The sequence below is a fragment of the Bactrocera oleae genome, chromosome 5 (assembly GCF_042242935.1).
Source record: "Bactrocera oleae isolate idBacOlea1 chromosome 5, idBacOlea1, whole genome shotgun sequence".
Lineage (NCBI taxonomy): Eukaryota > Metazoa > Arthropoda > Insecta > Diptera > Tephritidae > Bactrocera > Bactrocera oleae.
In genome coordinates this window covers 42531978-42557001 of record NC_091539.1, presented here as the reverse complement: position 1 = coordinate 42557001, position 25024 = coordinate 42531978, and the positions used below count along the sequence as shown (strand labels likewise).

The window sequence follows — 25024 nt, the reverse complement described above, 5'->3', positions numbered from 1 at the left end:
GTCTCCCTTGTCAACGAAACCATCGATGACATCCTTACTTTTATTATAAACGAGATCTTTTTTAATTGTAATTTCATCCAACAGGTACATCAATAGAGGAGAATACCTTCCTCTTCTGATCTAGTTAGAATTTTTGCAATTTGCCAATGGTCAAATCCCACCCACATGCCAAAAAATTTAATAACAATTTATATTTTTTACATTTTTTTTATTTATATTCCTTTTTTTAAACTATATTATAAATACTTTACTACTATTTATATTTATTTATTAAAACATATAATATATCCTACATATGTATATACTTGGGTACATATGCACATTTGATTCTAACATTGAAATTTCATTTTTTCTCCTTTTCTATTTAGATGCAACTTCAAACCAATTACAACTATTTTCTGATTTGCATTTATTGGATTTTCTCTTCCTTTATTTTGGCGCAATTTCACACCAAATATTAGCTGTATTTCTATTTTGGCCGTTAAAATATGACCAATCAGGTGCATACTCTCTTTCGTCAGATTCTATCATACGATTGATTATTCATATCAATAGAATATTCACATACATACAAATTAGTCATTTGAAACAAGTAAAAAAATTATTGATGTTTGAATTCACACCTTAAACTATTTGAACATGAAGTTATCTGTGGTGCTGCTTGTATAGCGCAGTTGCTTATTGCAACGTGAAATATTTTGCCTAAGTTCAAATCCTATCATATTTTTATATACTATTTTTTATTTTTATAACCCTTTTTTATTAAATGATATTTTAATTCTATTTTCATTTTATTTCCCTCATTCCTTATATTTTTTTTTCATAAGTCAATTATTTTCCTTTTTATTATATTAAGTTTTGTTTATGCGCATATCAAGAACATCTCTGCTTATGTATATATATACATTTTGCTTATAGAGTGGTGTAGTTCGTTGCGTAAATTGACAGCTGTGGTGACATTTTATTTTCGAACTTGCACGTTTTCGATGTTCCTTCTTAGCAATTAACATTTTAGTACTGGTAACATTTGCTCCTTCTCTACTCATTCATGTTCTCTGCTTCAACGTTCTCTGCTTGTACCAATTGAGCAAATAATAAATCAATATAAATGTGGAATGTTGGCAACACTACTAACCTTAGCACAGCTGATTTGCCTGTCAGCAATTTGCCTTCAACGACACGTGCATTTTTGGCCGCTGCATCTCGCGAACCTATATTTTTTTGCAACTGACATCATTTCCGTTTAAGTGCAATTGTAAGTTTTTGAAGATAACAATAAATAACTTTATTAAAATGTGTTATAAACCACAAAACGTGTAAAAAGCGGTATTAATCATTTGAAACAAAAGCTTTTGCACAGTTCGACTGACACCGGCTAGTGCATGCATGTTGATTGCTTCGGGTTGCAATTGGCCAATTTCAAATATTGAAATTCATCGAGTTGTATTACAAGTGATTATTCGTTATCAAAGTGCAAATTATTGCTGAAAGCCTTTAAATTTGTTATTTTTTCGGTAATTTTTAATTTGTGTGTTCCTTCAGTTTTGCATACAATGAATTTGTAGGTAATCAAATACCCCCACCCCTTCTTTTTGTAGCGCAACAAAATCCAACAAAAGCAGAGCAATTCAATTCTGTCATTTCATATTGTTTACGTGAAGGTTTTATTGAAAAATAATAAGTGAAAGTGCATTTAATAAATAAAATTGATAATATATTGTGCAAGTGAAATATCTTCGATATTAGTTTATTAAAAATGTTGGAGAATCGGGTGTTGCGCTACACGTTTTATAGCCTGACTACGGGCGTTTCGGTAGTGTTGTTGTCAGAAATCTTTTATCGTGGCTATTTGTACGTGCGCGAACGTTTGTGGCGTCGCGATGCATCTGATGACGAAATAGCCGAAGTCATCTGGACGAATGAGCTGACACAAAGCTGTGCTGGTAGTCACATACTAAAATCGCCATCTGAACGTAAGAGTCCCACATACGAAAGTCCATCGAATGGAATGGTTGAAAATGGACATATTACGAAATTACCTACTCCTAACGTGAGTCCATCATGTCAAAATCGGTATTGTGCTGCCAATAATGTCGGTCGTTTAATAGCGTTAATTGATAAATCAAAATATACCATTGATCTAGCAATGTATACATTTACATCGTATGATCTATCGCAGGCATTTTTGCGCGCGATTCGCCGAGGAGTTTCTGTGCGCATAATAAGTGACAAAGAAATGGTATACTCCAGTGGATCTCAGATTATAACACTAACGAAGGCAGGTTAGTAAAGTATATTTCTAGAAATGTATACATTAAAAACGTGAAGTATTTAAAATTTCTACATATTAGTTATGGACGTGCAATATAATTGCAAATCAGCTGATGATGTCATATATGTGTGTACATTTGTACAAATGCAATCGTATTTACGCTGAGGCTTACACGAATACACAGTTCGAACAAATTTATCGAAATATACATACATGCATATATGTATGCATTGAAATGCTTCTATACTTTAATTGGATATTTAATGAATGTCCACAGCGTGTTTGTGGGGACTTCAACCACATATTTGTACAGGTATTTCGTATTCTTTCATTGCGAAAACGTTCTGTATCCAGGCAATTAATCACATTTTCTCTTTCCCCATCAATAATAAGTTTACACTTGCTATCCGGCAAAGACACGACAAGTACAATAACAATGCTATGTATTGATGTTATTTGAAGCATCTCAGTTGCGCCGTAGGTACGGACGTTGTGGTCTTTTTTCTTTATGCCACCGATTGAACCACGTGCATTTCGTGGTAAAATGTTCGCTCGTTTTGAAAACTCGTACATAAAGCAGCCACATTTAATGCATTTCTGCATTTGCCACCGGAAGTTACATGCTCTAGTTACAAGTAACAGGTGCTTGTTCGCTAAAGTAGAGCCTGTTGAATTAGTTATAGTGCTTTTTTAATTGAAAATTAGTATATTTTGATAATAAAAAAGTTAAAATTTTAAAATTTGTGTAAGATGGTAAAATTACTTTGGTTCTGTGATAAAATCGGTGGCAGTATTAACATTAACACTGCTTTGCCACTTGGCTAAATTAAAACTAAAAAACAGTGCATACTTTTAGGGTGGCTAGAGAAATCGGAAACCATGTAAGTTCCGTCAAAAACGTTAATAAAAAGAAAATACGCAAATGTTAGCTGTTTTAAAATGTAATTATTGTGAGGGAACATCGAAAAAGTGTAAGTTCGTAAATTAAGTTTCAGCACTCAATCAGGAAACTCAATGAACTTCACCACTCCATAAGGGAACCAAGCAAAATGTATGCGCAAATGTTCTTCGGCATGCGTATGAGCGGAGATTAAAATAACAAAAAGAAAAGGAATTGACTTATGACAAGAAAATGTAAACAATGAGGGAAATAATAATGAAAATGTAATTAAAATGTCATTTAATAAAAAAAAGGTGTATAAAAAACATACAGAAAAAGAGAAAATAGCTGTGTTAGGTTTGAACTTAGGAAAAATATTTGATGTTGCAATAATGAATTTGCTATACAAGCAGCACCACAGACCATATTTGGTTAAATGAGTCTAATTTGTGAACTCTTTTTTACTTGTTTCAAATTACCAAATTGTATGTGAATATTTTTGGAATTGCCTTTTCACCTAAACGTCATGGTGTACAAATTCATAAAATTAAAATTTATTGATAAAAACAGAAATCTACTTTCTTCTTCATTAGTATGTACATATATGGTATTTCGTGCTCATATAATTAAGTCAGATAAAATAATTTGATTTTTTGTTTAAAAAACTTGCTTTGTTTAGTCCAGTATTTTGGATCTCTTTTGCAAAATCACTTTCCTGCAGCGTTTGCTCTTTCTAGGAACCAGTGTGTTACATTGGTACGGGGTAATAAATATATGTACATATATTGTCGATTGAAACAAATTTTGTCAACTCAAAATATGTACAGTGATGTGCGATGAAATAGAGACAGTACTATAGATATATTTTAAATCAATATATTTCAAGAAATTTTGTTTTTTTCAAGTTTTTTTTTATTGGTAGAAAAGAAACAACACATGGAGTATATATTAAGATCCCAATTAAAAGTCTTAAGTCTAAAATCAAAATTAAAAACTCATTAGCATGTCCCGTTTTGGCTGTACTTTGAATTAGAGGCAGAAGACGTTATTTGAATTTATTTGTTTTCGGTGATTTGAAATCTGTAATTTTTAATGAAATAGTCAATATAAAGGCTAAAGAATAATAACTGTTATATTGATATTTAGTGCAGTATCCATTGTTTTTTATAACTGCTGCGCAAAGTCTGGGCATATAATCCACTAAATTCTGGTACAGAACAGCTGGAATTTTATGCCATGCGGCCTTCACTAGCCTCCAAAGATCCTCTTTATTGGATGGATTTTGGCCTCTCAGAGCCACTTTAACCTTACGCTAAAATTTTCTATAGGATTGAGGTCTGGTGATTGCGGGGGCTAGCTTAAAACTGCGATGCAGTTTTGTCTCTATTATTTCTTTGCCCGCTTCGATGTGTGTTTCGGGTCATTATCTTGTTGAAAGACCCATTGAAGCGGCATATTAAACTCCGCATAAGGTAATATGGTTTCATTTAAAATCTTGGTGTATTGCAATGCATCCATTTTACCTTGTGCCCGTAATAGCGGACCTGTTCCATAATATGAGATGCACCCCCAAACCATTATACTCCCACCGCAATGTTTTACCGTATTTTTATTGTGTTGTGGAAGGAATTCGGTATTGCGGGTCTTCGCACCGAATGACTACCTTGGTTTGAGTTAAATAAATTAACTTTATTTTCATCTGACCCAAGAATGTTTCGCCATTTACTAACTGGCCATTCAGCACGATCTTCGGCAAATTTTAACCGTTTTTTTATATTGACTATGGTCAGAAACGCTAACTTCCGAGCAACTTTAGCTTTCAAATTGTTTTTGATTGATAACTTTCGAATGGTTAAAGTATTCACATTCAAAGAATATTGCTTCTTAAGGGCGGAAGAGGTCACAAACGGATTTTCTCTCACCTGACTCAGGATTCGACTTTGAAAGACCACACTGATTTTGGATTTTTTTACCTCTATTTTCTAGTATTTCTTTATAATTTATTGCATTCGCAACCATTTTTCTTTAGCAGCCAACTATTCGAGCTATTTTCTTTTGGCTTTTTGATAGTAAACTCAAAGTGTTTATCAGTTTTTGGCATTCAGAACTGCAGTGCTTGGCTCTTTTCATTTCTATACCTAATTTATACGAAACAACAAAATTTACATTAAATGTATAAAATTAAAAACCTTTACTCACGTTTTGTTGAAAATTTTATCAAATAAAGTTTTTTCGCTTAGTAAATGTATAATTTTATCGTTTGGCTCTATTTTAAGGCACACGTCGTTGCACAGGCAATAGCACACTTTCACTGATTTGCAAAAAATGAACGAGCAATTTACTTCAGAAATACTTGAATAATATTCAAAGACGATGTTTTTAAATGAAGTAACATCGTCAGCGATTGTGTGGCTTTATTTAATCGCACATTACTGTATGTATGTATATATTTTATAGGGTCTCCGACGTTTCCGGAGACGGGTGTTACAAATTTCGTGGCAAATTTATTATACCCTGTTCAGGTTGCAATAAAATGAAATTTAAAATTTATTATTTTTAGGATTCGAATGTAAATGCTCATATTCGCATTGAGCTTAACTCTTTCACGCTTATGACCACAGGCACCTCAAAAGTGAGAAGTGTTTTATTTCCACATTGCGTGGTGTATTTTTTCTTTTCGAAGTTACATTTTTCGATGTTCCCTCAGGTGAAAACTACAAATTAGCACTAAAAAAAGATTTGATCCAACATTTGCACCTTCTCTATTCATTAATATTCTCTGGTATTAACATTAACACTGCTTTGCCACTTCGGCGAAATTAGAACTAAAAACAGTGCATACTTTTAGGGTTGCAGGAGGAAACGGAAACGTTGTTAGCTCTGTTTAGTTTCTATTAGTTTTGTATGTCGATAAAATAGTGCACCGTATAAAAAAAAAATTATTTAAATTTAGCGACTTTTAATTTGAAATACTTTCTGAATAAATATATACATAAGTGGGTTATATAATATGTTGAATATATTTAGAATATTTCGTAAGTTAACTAATTGAACCTTACAACTTAACGTGGAAAGTTTTGTTCAACTTCATATGTACATTCATACTATGTACTATGTGCTGCACATATGTACAGTATATTTACAAAAATTAATCTGTTGAGATTTTATATACCCCTCTAAAACTTTTTAAAATTATTTAATTAAAATTCATTTTGTATTTTATGCAAATCTACTTTTAGGCGTGGCGGTTCGGTGTCCAATGACCACAATGCTTATGCATCATAAATTTTGCTTGCTGGACGGACCGAAACGTGCGCGTTCGGTTTTAGGTAATGCCGGCAAAACAGATGATTTACGTAATGTGAAAGGTGTTCTCATGTCCGGCTCACTCAACTGGACCATGCAGGTGTATATATGGTTATTGAAAAACATAATAGTTTACTAAATATTTTGTAATGATTTTTCAGGGTTTTGGTGGCAATTGGGAGAATATTGTAATTAGTTCTAATAAACTGCTGTTGGAACATTTCGAAGATGAATTTCAACGAATGTGGTTAGCATTCGCTCCACGTATGAGTTCATAAACATCGAATGTAAAAGGTAAGCGGGAAAAGAGAGGTCGCTTAACTATATATTAATTATGGGCACAATAGACCCTAGGTCGCGGTGCATACCTTATTTTCTAATCTATATATTTATTATACACTTTATTGTCCTATGTCCACTATGCGATACTTTTTCTCGGAAGGCATGGGAACCTTCAAGTAATGTGTTAGATCCACTAAGATATCAATACATTCTTTCACTATCTTTAGCTTATGTAGTTAACATTTTTTTTGTTTAATAATTTCATCTAACATATATTTCAATCGTATTCAGGCCTAGATCTTTCTAAGTAGTATAATTTCCTACATCATTAACCTGCAGATTTGTCGTAAAAATAATTTTTAATTTAAAGCGAGCGATCTATCAATATCAACTTACAATTTTTTTTTAATTATCGTTTAATGTGTGTTGTTTTAAGGATTTTCTCAAATTGTCACATGTTGCGACTTCTCTTGTGTACGGTCACTTTGCTTGTGTCTTCCTGTAAATCTGTCATCAGTAGGGGGTCGCTCTTTTCATTTGGAGAATGCACATAGAAAATACATACTAGTGTGCACGAGTTTTAAGTGGTATTGTAAATAAAAAAATACCATTGTAAGTGGAAAAGTGGAATTTATCGGCAGCTACAGCCCCTGCAACCAAAAACGATTGAACTCATTGATTCGACAGAAGTGCATGGTCACAATGTGTTTGTGATTGCTGCGTTCATCCCCCTTTTCCACATCCTCGATGCGCTTTAGTGAGGCGTAGAGGCCGAGTGTGAAATTTCAGAGGCACCTATAAGTATATTTGTAGTTTTGTTAATTACAAGTTACAAGGCTTTTTTAAATTAAGTTTCAAATGGTAAATGTTATTTAGCGTTTATTTTTGTTAACATATTTATACCTTCCTCCAGGTGTGGAAACCGTTATTAAGTAACGCAAACACTCAATGCCTATTCATTCTAACAATCTACTTAAGAACCGGCTTAGCTCCTGGTCTACAGAGTCATACAGCACAGTTTGCGGTCCTTTTCTTCATGTGACAATTCAAACAGCTCCACTTCATTTAGCAATGACATTTTAATTAGGCATTTATGAGAGTAATAAATTTCCTCACAACTAATACTAGATACAAATATAAGTGTGTACATGTGTCTGTGTGCATGAAAATGTATATGTATGCATGAATGTGCGCCTTTGCAGGCATAAAAACCATTAATTGTCATATATTTTTCGATATTTTGTGCCTTTGGTATAGTTTGGATATGCCTACATATGTAAATACATATTGATACATCTGCATATGTTTCCTCATTCCAGTGGTGGCTAATTATTGAACATAAAATTCAAAATTCTTTTATATTGTAGTTTCTTCTGTTTGTTGATATTGATTTTAATTGCTGTTTGATCGTACAAAAAATTTGCCCTTAGTATCGTTTATTTCCACATAATTAGGTATACATGAACCATTTATTATATTATATAAAATATATGTATGTATGTATATCTGTGTAGTTTTTTCTTCCAGCTTGCAAGTTTTCATGACTCGCTTTCTTTTGTTTATCCCTGTTGTTGCTTCGGTGTCTAATTATTGCATTATTCCATACAACTGTTCATGTTGATTTTTTCTTTTTAAGTTTTTATTCGCTTTCCATAATAGTTTGCTTTGTTTCATGTTTTGCAACAATATTTTGAGCACTGCTGTGGTTGTTGTTAGCGTGTTTGTCTTGCTATTAATCCATTTAATTGCAACAATGTTGAGCTTTTTTGAGTTGTTGGATCATCCACCTATTTATTCTATGGTAATACCATAAGAAGGAAATTATAACCTATAAAAGTGTTCCAGTAATCGCTTAGGATATACCATTCATGCCATAAAAACATATTTTTATATTATACTTGTAGTTCGTAATGATTGATGAAGTAGTATTCCTAGAGTTTAAAATATTTGACAATTATATTTCTAAAGCTAATACAATAGTTTTCGGTCTGTCATTGTAAAAGGGTTTTCTAAAAAGTATATACTTATACATATATAATATTCCTATGGAGTTGTGACGGAAAATGATGTGAGAATAGAATTATTTTATTCGATTTTTCCGAGTTAGGACTTTCTCTTCTGGTGAAAACATAGTTCACATCTGGCCTTTCTTTAAAAAAAGTCCTTGTGGACGTTCATGAAACAGTATGACTAGTGAAAGTGACCACGACAGTTTGGTGGTAATAAAACATTAATAACACTGATCGATAGTGGTTTTATCTTCTTTTCTATCTTTAATTTTTATTTTCATTTTACTTTTCAAAAATCAAAAAACATGAAACAAAATAACTGAAATCTTTGTAGTGTCAGCTTTGTTTCGAAAAATGAAGATAGATCGAAGTAAATAGAGAGACAAATGTTGAAACCATACTTAAGGTTTTTTTTAATAAAACACCTTTTATGAGCTTAATTTTTTATAATTTTTCAGTCGACAGACTTTTTTTAATCTTTCTTCTATATTTGGAAGTACTGAAAGAGTGTGAGTGACAAGTATTCGAGCATAAAACTCAGTGAGGATAGTGAAATCGAATAAAACTTGCTTTACTTGAGTAACATCGAAAAAAGTGTAGGAAATGGGAATACTATGTAAATATATCTACCATATATCATTTGTTTGTGTAAACTTTGACCAACTGCTATATAACATTTTCAGAATCGTAGTCAGTTTTGAGATAGTACTGCAAGGAAGGTATGTAGTTATAAGCCTTTTATGGGGTAACTTTGATTCGAAGAGCGTGACTTTATTTCTGTTTTTTCCACTAGCTCGTCCTAGTATAGAAACAATGGTTAACAATCTATTCGAAGAATAATATAACGGGTGTTTTTTTTTGGTGTGGTTTTCAATGAAGCAATAATTTTTACGGAATTGGTATTTTTGACAGTTATTACCTGGTTTAAACTGAGTTTGGTTTCCCATTTCATAATAAACAAACTTTCTCCGGAACAACGTTTGCAAATCGTGCAAATTTATTACCAAAATAATAGTTCGATTCGCGTTGCGTCCAATATTCGGTCGAAGTAATCGCCCAGCAGAGTCGGAAATTCGACCAACCATGGATCGGTTTCGCACTACGTTTACTCTAGTGGATACATCCTCAAAAAGTCACTGTTTGGAGTGCTCTATGAGCAGAGAGAATCATTGGTCCATATTTCTTCAAAAATGAAGCCAACCATAATATTGCAGACAATGGGGAACGCTATAGAGCCATGATTAATCACTTTTTCGTGCCTGACTTGGAGGATGTTGATGTGGATGAGCTTTGAATCCAACAAAATGGCGCTACATGCCAAACAGCCAACAAAACAATCAATGAAGGAAACTTTTGGGGGTCGCATTATTTCGTGGACCTGTGGCGTAGACTATTTTTTGTATATATTATATATGTTATGTTATGTGAAGTCATTTGATAACGCATATAAGTCCGCGATGATTGACGTCTTGGAAGAGAATATTCAGCGCGTTATTGCTGCACAAAGTGGTCGAAAATTGGGCCTCGCGGCTTGATTTTATTTGAACCAGGGTTGGCGGTCACTTGCCCGAAATTCAATTTCAAAACAAAATTCTTGTCTATAACATTAAATGCATCTTGAAAAAACGCTCTTTATATAAATATATATACTTACATATGTATGTTTTACACTTGCACCTTGTGTGAAAATTGCACCTTCGTGGCTAAAAATTCAGTGAAATTACTTTTTTGTTAAAAGCAAAGTCGCCAATGTTAACTATAGTGTACCCAGATCATGCCGCATTTAAATTTATCTTACCTCAATATGGAGGGGTAGGTTATGGTCCATCTGTAATAACACTCCTACTTACGCACCTCAAAGGATCTAGAAATGTACGCTTCAATACGCAATATACTTATCTACGAAGTTAAGGATTCCTTTCGTCTAACTTTATTCCTGTCGCGATCCCTTTTCACTCTCGATGTTAATAACCATAAGAGAGTTTGCTGCAGGCATGTTTGCATGCTGAGCACATGCAACACGTGACAAATGAGCAATAATAATTCGCAAACAAACACATTTTGATTGCGCCAATAAACTGTTAACCAGTTACATTGTATACAACATTAAGGTGTACATACATACATACTTACAATGGCACTTCGGGTATTTAATGAGTATGAATGATACAAAACATAAGCGCAGATGTATGTTTGTACATATGTACATAGAAATTAAGAACACATAGAGGGGAGCTGGCCGCATCACCAAGTCTTACACAATCGCCTTTGGGCATTTCGCTACCGATCTCGGTCTGGCGGTGGTCGATCCTGCTGGTGGAGTGGCGGTTTCGGCATTTACAAACATGCTAACGGGAAACGTGTTTCAGCATGCGATGCCATGCCATGCCACACTTAAATGAGACGCAGCTGTAGAAAGAAACTGTTGCACAAAAGAAGCTGTTGCATGCGAATTCTTCGACAAAACAACCACAACCACCACCACGAACGAAGACAACGCCAGACAAGATGCGGCTATTGTGGAGGCCAGACCGACCAGTAACAGTTGTAGTCACAGCGGCTGCCACTTAATGCGACAGATGTTCACCGAAAGACGCTCGGTCACTGCCATGCTACGGGTATTTCATAAAGTGGAGTAAATTGTAATCACACTATGGGGGGGTTTAGAAGGGAATACGGGAAGTTGTAGCAAAAGCAAAAGTGCTAGCGCAGTTTTAGTATAATGCTTGTTGCTTTGCCATATGTAAATATGTATCGCATGTACCTAGCAGTGAGGCAGTGATGGCAAGGAACCATTAAGTTCCCTGAGTTTGCCATTCTTCTGCATTGAAGTTATACTCGTATATGTATTGCTAAGCGTAAGAGCATAGTAATTCGTAAAATAGGAAGCAAGAACATATGTACGAGGGCGTTCCGTTAAATACTTAGTATCACAGCTCGATGAAGGATTGGAAGCGAAATATTTATCGTGTTCTTATCATCGTATAATACATATTCTGTGATTACTATTAAAATTTCATCCAAATCAAACACTTTGATTTGTTTTGACCGAGTTTGAAAACTATTTTATAAAAATGGAATAAGAGCAATATCGATCGATGGTTCAATGCTTTTTTCGGAGGGGAAATCGCCGAGAGAAAACAATAAGCGCTTGGATGCTGTATTTGATGACTTATCTCCTTCGATGGTAACTGTCAAAAATTGGTTTGATGAGTTTCAACGTGCTCGTGAGTCTAGGTGTACTGAAAACGGCCACTATGGTGGATAACGTGAGATAGCTGAGACAGTAGGCATCTTACAAGACAGTGTTGCCGTTCCCACGACAGTCGGGTCTACGTAACCGGAACGGACCCGGATTAAATCCGGCCAAGGACTGTCAACTCGGCAGAATTCTGCCGCTACAACAACAACAACAACAACAACAGTGTTGCTCATAACTTGCATGAAATATTGGGCATGAAGAAGCTTTTGGTGCGTTGGCAGTGGGATTCGCCGAAACACCGATCCATTAGAGACTAAGAAACAGTCGAACCACCGTGGACTTCACCCGGCAAACCTGCTCTGTAAAGGAAAAGTGATGGGCACCGATTTCTGGTATTCACAAAGTGTGATCTGATGTGGAGGAATACGAAAAGGTCACAGGATCTAACTATGCCGAGTTATTGTACCGATCGACACCAAATTGCAAAAAAATGGTCAGATTTGACAAAGAAAAAAATGATTTTCGAACATGACTGCAAAAATTTTCAACTTCGCCGTCGCACCGGCAAAACTAGTCGAATACATCTATGAAGGGCTGCCCCATCTGTCAAATTCTCGGTATGTGGGCTGGTTTTTTTCAAAACTTGTAAAAGTTGATTGCCTACTTCGCAGACAGCAAATTAATTTTTCGAACGAATTAAAGAAAAGGAAGCACCGCTGGGTCAACTGTATCGAGCTAAAAGGAATTATGTTGAGAAATATGTCGCGATGTTGCCAAAATTTTGGTTTTTCTTTCGTAGGCTATGTATTTATCGCATCATCCTCGTAATAGGATGCATGGATGTTTGTGTTTTTTGTTTTATTTTGAGTATACCTTAGCGTAAACGTTGCTCTGCCATTAGCTTGGCGTTATTGTTTTCCTCAAAAGTAATAACAACATTTTTGCAGCTTTCCATTTTCGTCTTCCAGCACTGCTATCCCATCTTACATACGTATATATGTCGGTAGATGCGTTTGTAATTTTTGCACATGTCTACTTCGTGTCTGATTGCATTGATCCTTCTCAATTCCAGACGCTTTTGTTTTGCTGACTTGTTTTGCTTTTGCGTATTTTTGCACATATATATGTATATACTTATATTTACAATACATACATATAGGTATATTGTGGAAAAGGCTTCGTTTGTCGCTCCCTGAGTAAGGCTGTATCCTGCTGTACCCTGTTGCTTCTGCAATCCTTGTTTGTTCTCTGTCATTGTCTTAGTCATTGTCGTTATGTATTTATGTATGTGTGGATATACATATGTACATGTAGGTCCTGAAATCCATTTTAGTTGATTTTTAGCAGCTCTTCAGAATGCAAATTCATCTTCTATATGTCAAAGCAGTGTGCCGTAACTTGCGCCAAAATGTCATGCCTCAATCTCCTATGCGCTGACTACGCTGACAGACAAAAATTTGTACATACATTCATACGTTTTTAATCTTTTTCCTGTTGCTCACATACAAGTTTTTAGTATTTTAGTATTATTATGCATTTTGTTTTGGTTCCCGATCTCTGCACTCGCTAGCCTTCGTATCCCCCTGGGCTCCGGATTTTCTTTATAAAGGCAAAAACATACAAATATCCTTATGTACGTAAAAAAGTATATATGTACGTATGTCTACATATAACTATGAACCTTGACCAGTTGTTTTTAATTTCTTTGACTGAGTCATCTCGTTTAAGAGGCTTGGGTTTGGCAATTTACCTCTTGCGCCAACTGTACCTTCAAGAATTTTGTCAGCTTGCTGGTCTCTGCTCAGCTTTGCCTTCGTCATTATTTGCTTTACGAAATAAAAACGGAAGTAAGTGGGCAAAAATTATAGTGATAACGCAACAAAAAAGCAATAAAAATAAAAATTCTAAAAATTTGTTTTAAAATGTCTTCAGTCAAGTACATGTGCGGTGAGGGCAACAGGCCGGCGGGCCAATAAGTCATTTTATGTTGTTGCAGCTTGCAACATAGCACTTTTCACTCATTACCTTTTTGATTGTAGTTATTTCAGCTGAAATATTCTGAAATAACACTGTTCTTTGTTTAATTCCATGTTTTAATGTCAGCGCCTCTGCGGATGTGACTATCATTCGGTATGAAGATTCTCAAAGTGGATAAAGTTGTATGCTTTGAGGCCTTAATAAGGTTTGAGTGCGCATGCGCACAGTTTTTGATACCTCAATTATTGTGATGATATTGTATTATTATAAATGACTGATTTTGTGTTGCTTGATAAGATGAAATGTAGCTTTGTATGATTTTACAATTGCTGCTGCTTTGGTTTGGCAGGTTAGGTGTTAAAGGTCCTCAGTTGTAATTAAGTAAAGCGACAAAGGCAGGTTTACACAATCTAAGTTAAAGATTAGCGATTACTCTATAAAATCTTTATCCCTGCACTACTTTTGAGTTAAGACACCAAATGCTCTTCTTGGCGGTTTGGCATGCAACTGACCTCCTCCTTTTTTTTTTAAATAAATTAAGAAATAAATGTATGTAATGCTTTTTCGGAGTCCAGTAAAGCTGATTAAATAAAATTTTTGAAAAAAAAACAATTTGGATGCTCTGCGATTATTTTATAACTACTAAATGAGAAAGGGGGTAGTGAAAATTTTTGAGAACTATAAGGCCGTGGTATGGTATGCATCACTAATGGCAGTTGTGGGTTTACGGCGGTCAATGATTTATACCAGCGAATAATGTAGTTTATAAAAGCTACTGAAGTTTGGTGAAACTTTTTATTAGTTCTACAAAGTTGCTGTATTATTTTTTAAATTTTGGAACGTTTTGTAAAAACGGCTGGTTACAGAGCAAAGTAAAAGGAAATCCACCTGGGCCCCCATAATGCTATTAAAACAAGAAAAAAAGTTAGCTTCGGTTGCAGCGAAGCTATAATACCTTTCAACAATGCAAAAGATTCCTTACAAGCACTTGATTCTGATAGTTTAGTTTGGTAGCGAATATATCCTATAGTGATCCGAACTAAACAATTACTTCGGAGATTCTAAAATTGCCATATACAATAAACCAAGCCAAATTTCGTTTAGATATGTATCTCGTCAAATGAAAAAGTTTACCGTAAAAGCACTTCATTCCGCTCGTTCAAAAGATTTGCTATAGTGGTCCGATATCGCCGGTTCCGACAAATGAGCAGCTTCTGAGGGACTAGTCCGCGTATTTACAGACAGACGGACATGGCTAAATCGACTCAGCTCGTCATGCTGATCATAATAATTTTTAATATTAAAAATAAAACTGTCGCATTATTTCGATTATCATATTCTAGGAATTATTTGATTGGCTTTCTTAAACGTTTTCTTCTTTCTGTAGTGTTTCTTTATCTTATCAATTTCAACAAACTTTCAAAGAGATAACAACCTTCTAACTTTCTCTTTTAAACTATTCGTACAATCATTACTGCTTCCATTTTTTCGATTTGATAGCTGTGTCATGAAATATTCCGCATTTTTCCGAGACATTGCTTTGATTTATCATTGAGTCGCTGTTGAAAAATTTGTACCACTTTCCACAATCATCCAATAAAAAGTGTGTCTCGTTAAAAAAAAAAAATTTGACAAACATCAGCCTGAGAAAATCAATTTTTTAAGACAGTTAAAACAAATATTTATTTCTATTCACATTCAAGTCAAGAATTCTAGCTTTTTACGCGTTTACACTTGTTCATTAACTCTTTCCAAATCGCTTGAAGTTCTCGCTTTGCCGAACTGTGATTGATTCACTTTTGATACACTGTTGTATCTGTTTTCTAACATCGTCAACCATTTTCTAACTTATTGAACTGGAGAAGCTACGAGATTTTATGTTATAGTCTAGGAATTGTTTCTCCGGTAGTATACGCCTACAAAAAATTCACACGATTCTTAACTGAATGACACAATGAAAAAGTTTAAAAGCTCTCAGAACAATTTCATGTGCTCATAGTCGATTTAAAAGATACATTTTCATATTTTACGAAGTGTACTAATTCCGAACATATGTACATATCACTCTTACGTAAATAACTAACAGTTTCTCTCGCATACTCAAAGAGAGTGAGTTGAGTTTACTTAACGTGAATTAACATTTGCCTACGGTGTGCCAATTTAACGATAAACCCAAAAAACTATTTTGTAGGTATTTTGAATTTTCTGTTTTTTGACAACTCAGTCTTCAAATAAGCCTACTGAAAGTATTTACAGATCTCTAGTAACTAGAGTAATCTTTGATTGTCATATATACTATGATACATATTCTATACGTTCTATATATGTATATTTTTATGCAAATATGTATATAGAATTCTCTCACTTCCTACCATTATTGTCATTTCGAATTACTTGTGAATAATGTCAGACTATTTAAATTCTCTTTTACCCGCAAAACCATTAGAGTGAAAAAAATTATGAACGCTTGTTTTATAGCCATTTACCATTTATGGCGCGTGTGTGCGCCTCTTTTCATATGCGCCAACGGAGGAGATACAATTGATAAACATAGATGAATCAAGAAAACGATTTCACAGCTTAGAAATGTCGAAGAATTTCACTTCCTTACCTTTACCTTTTTGGCTTACCTTACTTGCTTTGTTGTAGGTAAAAACATATACACACATTTGTATTTGGGTATTTATGTATGCCATGTTCCTTCTTAAGTCTCGCAAAAGAATCCCCGTGACACATTGCACATACCCATTTCAATATCTGTAGCATTTATTATTATCATTGTTGGGCATAAATCCGGCGTTAATCTGATTTGCTTGTGTTTGTGTTCAACCAGGCGAGGGAAGTGGAATGTTATGGGTGTATGTATATGTGCAGGCATGAGGGCTGTTGGCTCTAAACTACTGTTAGTTCGCATTTTTTTTCTGGAAAATTGTTTGCCTGCTGTTACCGCATACATACACTCTTAAATAGTTTGAGAACTTTCGAGAAAATTCTTTAAAATAATTTCTAATTTGCTGCCAGAGACTTCGCTCGCTGTTGCTTGTCGCTAGCAGCTTATATAATATGGGCTAATTATTTGGCTATTTGCTTAGCTGTTGGTTGTACAAGAAAGTATGCCACAAGCGTTCGAAGTGTGAGTTGCACCTTGTTGCTGCAAGCTGTCTTTGAGTCAATAAAAAGAAAGCGACATTACTACCGGACAAATTGAGAATATCGTCGCCTGAGTTTTCGTTATAGAAATGAACATATGTAATGTGTTGTTTTAGTGCTCACCCAGTCGAATGTGATTAATACGTTTTTGTTTTTATTAGGGCACCTTAGCATATCCTTTTACCTTCTTTGCTTTTACAATTCCTGCTAGGTTTTGGTAAACTTAACCCCTTACTATTGGCTTCATTCTTCTCCGTGCCAATTATGTTTGTATAATTTTGCTGATGATTGATTGACAGCGAACTGCGCCGAAGTGTGTACCGTTCGCAGCCACTAAGACGGCTCATGTGGTGTAACAGTTATTTACTTATAATAGTTCTATCCAGGTATAAACGTTTAGATTACAAGATGCTTCTGCTCTACAATCCTTGCGAGCTCAAACAAAAATGTATTTTCTTCACCCAAATTGAAGAATTCATAATGATGGATGTGTGAAATATGCGACATTTGCCAGCAAAGAGGTATGAAAATTTCCAAAGTCAAGTCCTCTGCTAAGAAATAACGTAAAAACACAAATTTGGCTTCATATACACAGCTGTATTTTTGGACTTATTATAATATTAAAAATATGAACTCTATTTTCTATAATTTGTGTGCACAAACTGTACTATTTTACATTAACTGTTTCCGATTCGCCACTTCTGAGCTCGCAGAGTTTGACATTGTTGTCGAAATAATTTTATATGTTAAAACAACAACGAAGTTAACCAGTGGAATTGTAGAATTCTATACAATATAGTGTATGAATACCCTATTAAAGTGGTTTAAAAGATATTTATTCTATCGCATTATGATTATGCCAGTTTATTTTATTTGTAAGTATTGAAATGTGACGAATCGAACAAACAACTAGTATACATAAAATTGTTGAGGATTGCGTTTTTTGTTTGTCAATTTTGATTTTGTCTGTCAAAGACCTGAATATAAAATATAAGGTTCTTAATTTTTCCAATAGATGGCTTCAGTAATCTGTATCTCGCGTTGTATATGTAAGTGTGATCGGGTTACGCTTTATGGTGTTAGAAAGTTAAGATTTCGCACTAAAAAACTTTTCTGACAGTTGTGTGATTGCTTGACTTAGCACGAGTCTTCGAAAACGCCAGCCAGATGACTAAAAATGTAAAAAGTGTTTATAGTCCTAATACTGTAAAAGCCAGTACCGCGTAATATCGGTTTTATATATTCCGTTCCGGTAATTTTAATATCAAAGATTCACCACGTTCTGGAAGGCCCATTGACAAATACAAATATCGATAAAATCGTGCAAATCGTACAGTGCGACCTCTAACATGTCGCCGCAAAACGGTGGCTAGGGTGATTTTGCAATGTGCTTGGTGGGACTGAAAGGGGAAATATTTCACTATGAACTGCTCCCTACGCCCAAACGTCTAATTCGGACCTGTATTGTCAGTAGTTGGACCGCCTGAAGTAAGCAATCGTCCAATAGAAATGGACTTGGGGACCATCAGGGCAACGCCAGGCAACATAAATCGATGTGAATCGCCAGAATCTTTGGGGCTTGGTTGGAAGGTTATTATGCACCCAGCTGACGTATAGTTCTTTCTCGGCACCAATTGATTACTAACTGTTCCTATTTTGCTGATCGAAAATTCGCCCCAAGAGAAAAACCTTCAATTTAATGCAAAACCAAGAAAAAACGTTAATTTCAGTTAGACCGAAGCTATAACACCCTTCACAGATACAAAATTTCCTTACAATAACTTGATTCCGATCTAATTTCGTGAAGATACCTCGTCAACTGAAAGAGTTTTCCATACAAGCACTTGATTCCGATCGTTCAGTTTGTATGGCAGCTATATGCTATAGTCATCCGATCTGTACAAGTTCTTCGGAGATTGCACTATTGCCGTAAATAATAAACTATGTCAAATTTCGTGAAGATACCTCGTCAAATAAAAAAGTTTCCCATACAAAGACTTGTTTCCGATTGTTCAGTTTGTATGGCAGCTATATGCTATAGTGGTCCGATATGAGCCGTTCCGACAAATAAGCAGCTTCTTAGTTAGAAAAGGGCAGGTGCAAAATTTCAGATCGATAGCGTCACAACTGAGGGACTAGTTTGCATATATACAGATGGACAGACGGACGGACATGGCTAAGTTAACTCAGCTCATCGTGCTGACCATTTATGTATATATTTTATAGGGTCTCCGACGTTTCCTTCTTGGTGTTACAAATTTCGTGGCAAACTTAATATACCCTGTTCAGGGTATAATAATGGATTTATTTCTACAATACCTTTTATATTGGTAGATTGCATGTGAGAGAGCCGAACGTCCGCATACGAGCTACGAATTAAATGTGTCACAAATCGAAAATATTTGTATATTCGCCTAAATCGTTCGCTCACTTGATAACTAAATTAAATACCTACCTGACTTTAAAATTTCTCATACAAAAGCTATAAGGGAAAAGCTAGATAAAAATTCAGAAACTGTTGCTATGCTAGAGGCTTTCTTAATAACTAGGCGGTCAAATCGGAAATTTTTTTAATCTTTTGTTTAAAAATCAACATCTGTCTAATTTTACATTTTCTCAATATTGTACATATGTATGTACTGCCTATGTGTCTGCTACCTACATAATCCCTCCGTTAATTTGGCATTTTGACAAATATATCACCCTATTACTACACGCTCGTGTCTGTGTATTGCTTAAACAGTGTCGTCAATTAGTCACAACTAAAAATTAAATTGTTGTCCACCAGTGCGTTGACTCCATCCTACGCAAACTGCTAACAAACGGACCATATGTAAATAAATACCTCAAGTTGTAATTTATTCTTTGGCCATTTATTTCGTAAAAACAATTTGTTTATGGTATTACCTGCAACAATATTAACAAATGAATTTACAATGCACCGGGCTTAGTCATCAACAACAACAATCATTTAAATTTGTAAGTAAAGAATTTATACATATGCACTGTTTGCAATCCCGACGATACATGCTATTAAGTAGAAAATATACCCAACTGATTTACATTTGTTATAAATTGATCAAATTTGATAGTTTGGCTTTAACGGGCTTATTGTAGCTCCGAAAATTTTTTTTTAATATTGCTAAAACTCATAAAACACGACCTCCAGAATAGATATTCGAATTAAGGGGGGCCACAAGGAGCCAAAACGTGAAATAGGATAGGTGATAGTTTCTGTTTCATTGACAAGCATCCAATTAACGACCTCTACAAGACTTGTTATAGTCTGAACTAGGTACATTCAGGTTACGACGAAGTTTGTAACACTTAAAAGGAAACGACGGATACCCTATAAAGTATAAATGATCAGCTTGGACCATCGGTCCGTCTGTATATATACGGGACCAGTTCGTCGATCTGATATTTTGCACAAGTCTTTTCCTCCCCAAGAAGCTGCTCAGTTGTCGGAATAGGCGATATCGGAACACTATAGCATATATCTGCCCTACAAACTGACCAATTAAAATCAAGTCCTTGTTTGAAAAACTTATTTTATTTGAGAAATTATCCTCAGGAAATTTGGCATAGATTATTGTTCAAAGCAATGCTGCAATCTCCAAATCCAAATCCGAATTTTTCAGATCGTATCAGTGTACATAGCATAACAAAAACAAGATAGAGATATTTTTCTACTCTTTCATGCTAAATAATTGCACCTGTGAAGGGTGTTATAGGTTCGGTGCAGCCAAGGTCAACGTTTATTCTTGTTTTTGTAAAAATGTACAATTCTAGCGGCGATAAACTTCCTACTCAGAACATCGTTTAGAATATGTTGACTCACTCAATCACTCATCTCTCTGTCGGTAAATATATTTATGCTATTAGACTTACAAAAGCGAACGGAAAGCTACAAATAGAATCGGAAATCTCATTCATGACCAAAATACCATAACTCCCTTGCTGTAATGTTCCATCTATTCCATAGATTTAAACCCGTTACTAAAATGTGGTCATTAAGCATATACATAGTTTATTCTCTTCTTGGAAAAAAGAAACTGTTCTTGTTCTCATCCCAGTCATCGGCATTTTGCTTGCCTTGACTTATATCCTGTTGTTTTTTGAAATTTATTTGTCTTTTTCACTTATCCAATGCTCCTCGAAGAAAATCCGGGTGAGATCGTAAAAACTGTAAGGTCTGTTTTTTAGCTTTCTTCTTTTATTTTTCCTTGTTACCTCAATTGGTTCCAGCAGCTCATGCGAAAGATCCCCATGCAAGAATATTGAAAAAGTGAACTATAAACAAATAAAATATTGTAAAATGTTTCTCAACCTTTTTAGAAGATTTTAAAATAATATTAACGGTAAAATAGCAGACGGTTATGCTATGAGGAGCTAGAATTAATGCTATCATTTGTCCAAGCGCGAACACTACTAAAAAATCTTTTCTGAACTGAAATTCACTCGAAACATGCTCGCCTCTAATCGCAACACTACGAAAATAAATTTGCTGTTTCAATGTTTCTTTTATTATTTTAATATTTCTTTTCTAAAAATATTATATAATAATCTAGAATGCTGTTATTTCATATATTTTCAACCGCACAGTAGCTACTACCGCCTCAAGCAGCCTTTTAAATATTTCTGTACTAAAATTAAATTAATTTGGCACGAGACAAATGCCAACAAACCTTTATACATTTCAAGTGAAAGTAAATCTAACCGCAAATTATATAGAAAATCTCCTAATTAGTGCTCGTACAAGGTAGTGAACCCAACAAATTTATGAAAATTATTTTAAAAATGCCTCAAATTGTACAAGTTTTTCTCTGTTTGTACAAGTTTACGCCACGTAAGGCGCTTGCTTTTATTTGTTCTTGTTTAGCGATAAGTTTAGTAAGTGAAAGCAATACATTTAACAAATTGTGTCTTTCCTCGCGGCTCGCCAGCGCTCTCGAGTTCATTGACTCCCATCGACGTGGCGAAAGCGAACGTCCAATCAGCCCCCACCTTAAAAGAACATTCAAAGAATATAATATTTACCCTTGCACCGACAGACGAAATAAGTGTCACACGTCGATTTCAATCAGCGTAACAACAACCACAAACCTCACTTGCTCACATAGCAAAACGCAATGCTACATCACCCGCCTGAGTCAGCTGCTTCGCTAAGGTCTCTTGTTCGCTTTGTTGGTTGGCGACAGTTTTGGGTTGATGATAATTAATTTAAAAAAATAGTGATAAATTGACAAGTGGTAGGACCAAAGTGCTACATACTTACACACAAACATACATACAGATATACACTTGTACATTTATACTTGCCTAAAGGGAGAGCTTTAGTTCGAGCATGTTGTACATACGTACATACAAGTATGTATGTGAAGGGTTTATGTCAGTCATAAAGTTCAGCGTATGTGTGCTACTTAAGATGCCAACGCTAAGTTTTATAAAAAAAAATTTTACCACATACAAATTTCTCTTTGGCTTTCAAAACTTTAACCTCACTGGAAGATTTGAACCAGCTATCCGTAAATAATAAACAATTTATGTATATACTATAAATGAATTAAAGCAATAAAAAAGCAGTAGTAATTGCTTACCTCGATACACTTGACCCAGCGATTCACTATCTTCCTAAGAGGTCACACGGTGCCAACTCTTGGGCAGTTCGAAGCCTACTTCGACCAATTTTTTTAGTTAGTCGATGTATGTAGAACACACCATGTGAATGCCAAACAATATTGGCCAATAAAATAGTCTTCGCCTTCTTCGCTGCAGGTTCGCTGTGTGAAGTTCACTGTTTCAACTGTTCCTTGCTCTCTGATTTGTAACAGTTGATCCATATTTCGTCGATCTTAACGATTCGGATTGCCCTTAAATAGTGGTCTCACGTTTGGGCCTTCCCGTCTCCCAAGAGGAGATCACGCATTTTTGTCACGCTATCTTTCGTACTAGCTATTTTCGGGACATCTATGGGTGGCTCATTATCATTAAAAACCACACAGCATCCCTCTCTTTGATTTCACTGTCCGGTTTTACTTCCAAAAACAGTAACTACGAGAATGTACTACACGATATGTTAGTTACATTTATTTTCTATAAGTACTCGTATATTGTAAGCTAAAAATAGAAAAGGCTAAGACTTTTTTTAGACACTTCATGATCGTCTTGAACTCTTTTGCATTTCTATGTAACGAAAGTAGGCAGTTGAAGCTAGGTGTTAAACTTGTCTAGTTAGGTACATATGACATCGTTGACATCGGTAACATTTGTTCGTTTGATCTGGATAGAAAGATTGAGGTTTAGGCTTTCTTTGCTGATTTCTCTTTTACGAAAAGTGAGAGAAAAGAAAACAAATATTATTTCACTCAATTTCGCACTTTTTATTTTAAGTGTTTTTCTCATAGCTACATATTCAATTTACCGTTGTCCGTGCCGAATTTCTCAAATAAATGAAAAGAACACTGTTTCAAAGTGTCAAATTAGCCGGTTGCTAAAATAAATGACACTCCTATACGGGTCACGCCAAAAATGGCTAAATAAATAACGACAACCCGAATCTCTCAGGAATTTAATATGTATACAATATATTGCTTTCGAAAACTTCCAGCTGCCGCATGATTACAGACTTTGGATAAGGATATCTCTTTGCAGGATCAACACACAAATTGTACGGCTTATTTGCGGAGCGGTCCGCGTGCATGTCACCGAATCTGCATGCCTGTCTGTTTGCGCAGAACACATCAGCTATTCAAATCGCGTCTGCAGCGTCAACGGCTTCGTCAACACCGTAAGTCATTAATAATTGCATTTTATCTATTCGCATCGTTGTACAAGCAGTCCAAACAATCAACCACAATTGCAGTAAAAATCTTCCAACTGACACTAGTTGGTGATATATCATCGAGTTTTTCTGGCTCACGCATACGCAGCGCTCGCTTCGGTTCTCGTGTATGCATACCTACAGTATTGGGCAGAAATTAAGGATATAACTTAGCAAATTTACTGTAAACCAAATTTTTTTTTGGAAGATTTACACATTACTTTTGTAGACTCACTTTTTTGAAGCACAATACGTTTTATACTACTTAATTTTCAAAGATGAAAAGTAGTTTAAGTTAATTTATCAAAAATTAGCGTACAAACTCTTTTTATGAAACTACACCCACTATATATCAAGGTGTTCATACAATTTAGCACCGATTTAGAAAGCTATGTTATGCTCTTAAGTATTTTTGATTGGTGAACGATACATATATAGCAGTGCTCGATGACATTTACTATTACTATTGCACCTTGATTTCCTTTTTTTCTTTATAGAACGAACTTTCTTCAATTTTTTGGTAAAAATAAAAATACCTACACACCTATACCCTGCGACGATGTACTTAAGATTCTGTCATGTGATAAATTCTGGAAAAACGATAAAGCATTTATTGGATTCCAAAAATTATGCAAAAAAGAACTGCAAAAATTCTGAGATCACATAATAAATGTACTTAAGATCAGGTGTCAGGTTTTTCGGTATCTTATAAAACAAAATATTTTACGGCTTAGAGTTTCGTTATATCATAATCAATGAAGTACAGATTTTGTAATGCTTTTTCTCTCTGTAAGAAACTTCCTTAATCTTGTCAACAAGATAAGTTTTAGATCTGGTTAGCGCACTGTAACCAATCAAATTTACTAAACTTCGTGATCAATTAACGCAATTACTTTAAAACATTATATTACAAGTCTGGGCTTCGAGTCGGAGAGTTCATTTAAAATGTTATTTTTTGTTCAAAGAAAACTAATAACATTATAGTTTCCAACAAAAATTCATTAATTTTTCAAACATAGTGTACGTTTTGATAGATGATATAACATCGAATATTTCATTACTTTTGTTAAAAAAGATACATTTTAGGATTATGTTGTGGAAAATGTAAGCACTTCTATCTCTT

At 34.8% G+C, this 25024-nt stretch overlaps 1 protein-coding gene and 2 long non-coding RNA genes across 3 annotated transcripts; 2 read left to right on the top strand and 1 right to left on the bottom strand.

Moving 5' to 3' along the window:
* Positions 1–1153: 1153 nt before the first annotated feature.
* Positions 1154–23841, top strand: zuc (Mitochondrial cardiolipin hydrolase zuc). The gene is made up of 4 exons (XM_036366311.2): positions 1154–2282; positions 6392–6558; positions 6620–6752; positions 23733–23841. The coding sequence occupies exons 1-3, from the start codon at positions 1757–1759 to the stop codon at positions 6734–6736; spliced, it is 810 nt and encodes a 269-aa protein (XP_036222204.2). The 5' UTR covers positions 1154–1756; the 3' UTR covers positions 6737–6752; positions 23733–23841.
* On the top strand, positions 2434–3012 carry LOC138857462 (uncharacterized). Its single transcript, XR_011396554.1, has 2 exons — positions 2434–2585; positions 2666–3012. It is a non-coding gene; the product is annotated as an uncharacterized lncRNA (long non-coding RNA).
* On the bottom strand, positions 20613–21574 carry LOC118681462 (uncharacterized). Its single transcript, XR_004977204.2, has 2 exons — positions 21439–21574; positions 20613–21371 (listed from the first exon to the last, which is right to left on the bottom strand). It is a non-coding gene; the product is annotated as an uncharacterized lncRNA (long non-coding RNA).
* Positions 23842–25024: the final 1183 nt, after the last annotated feature.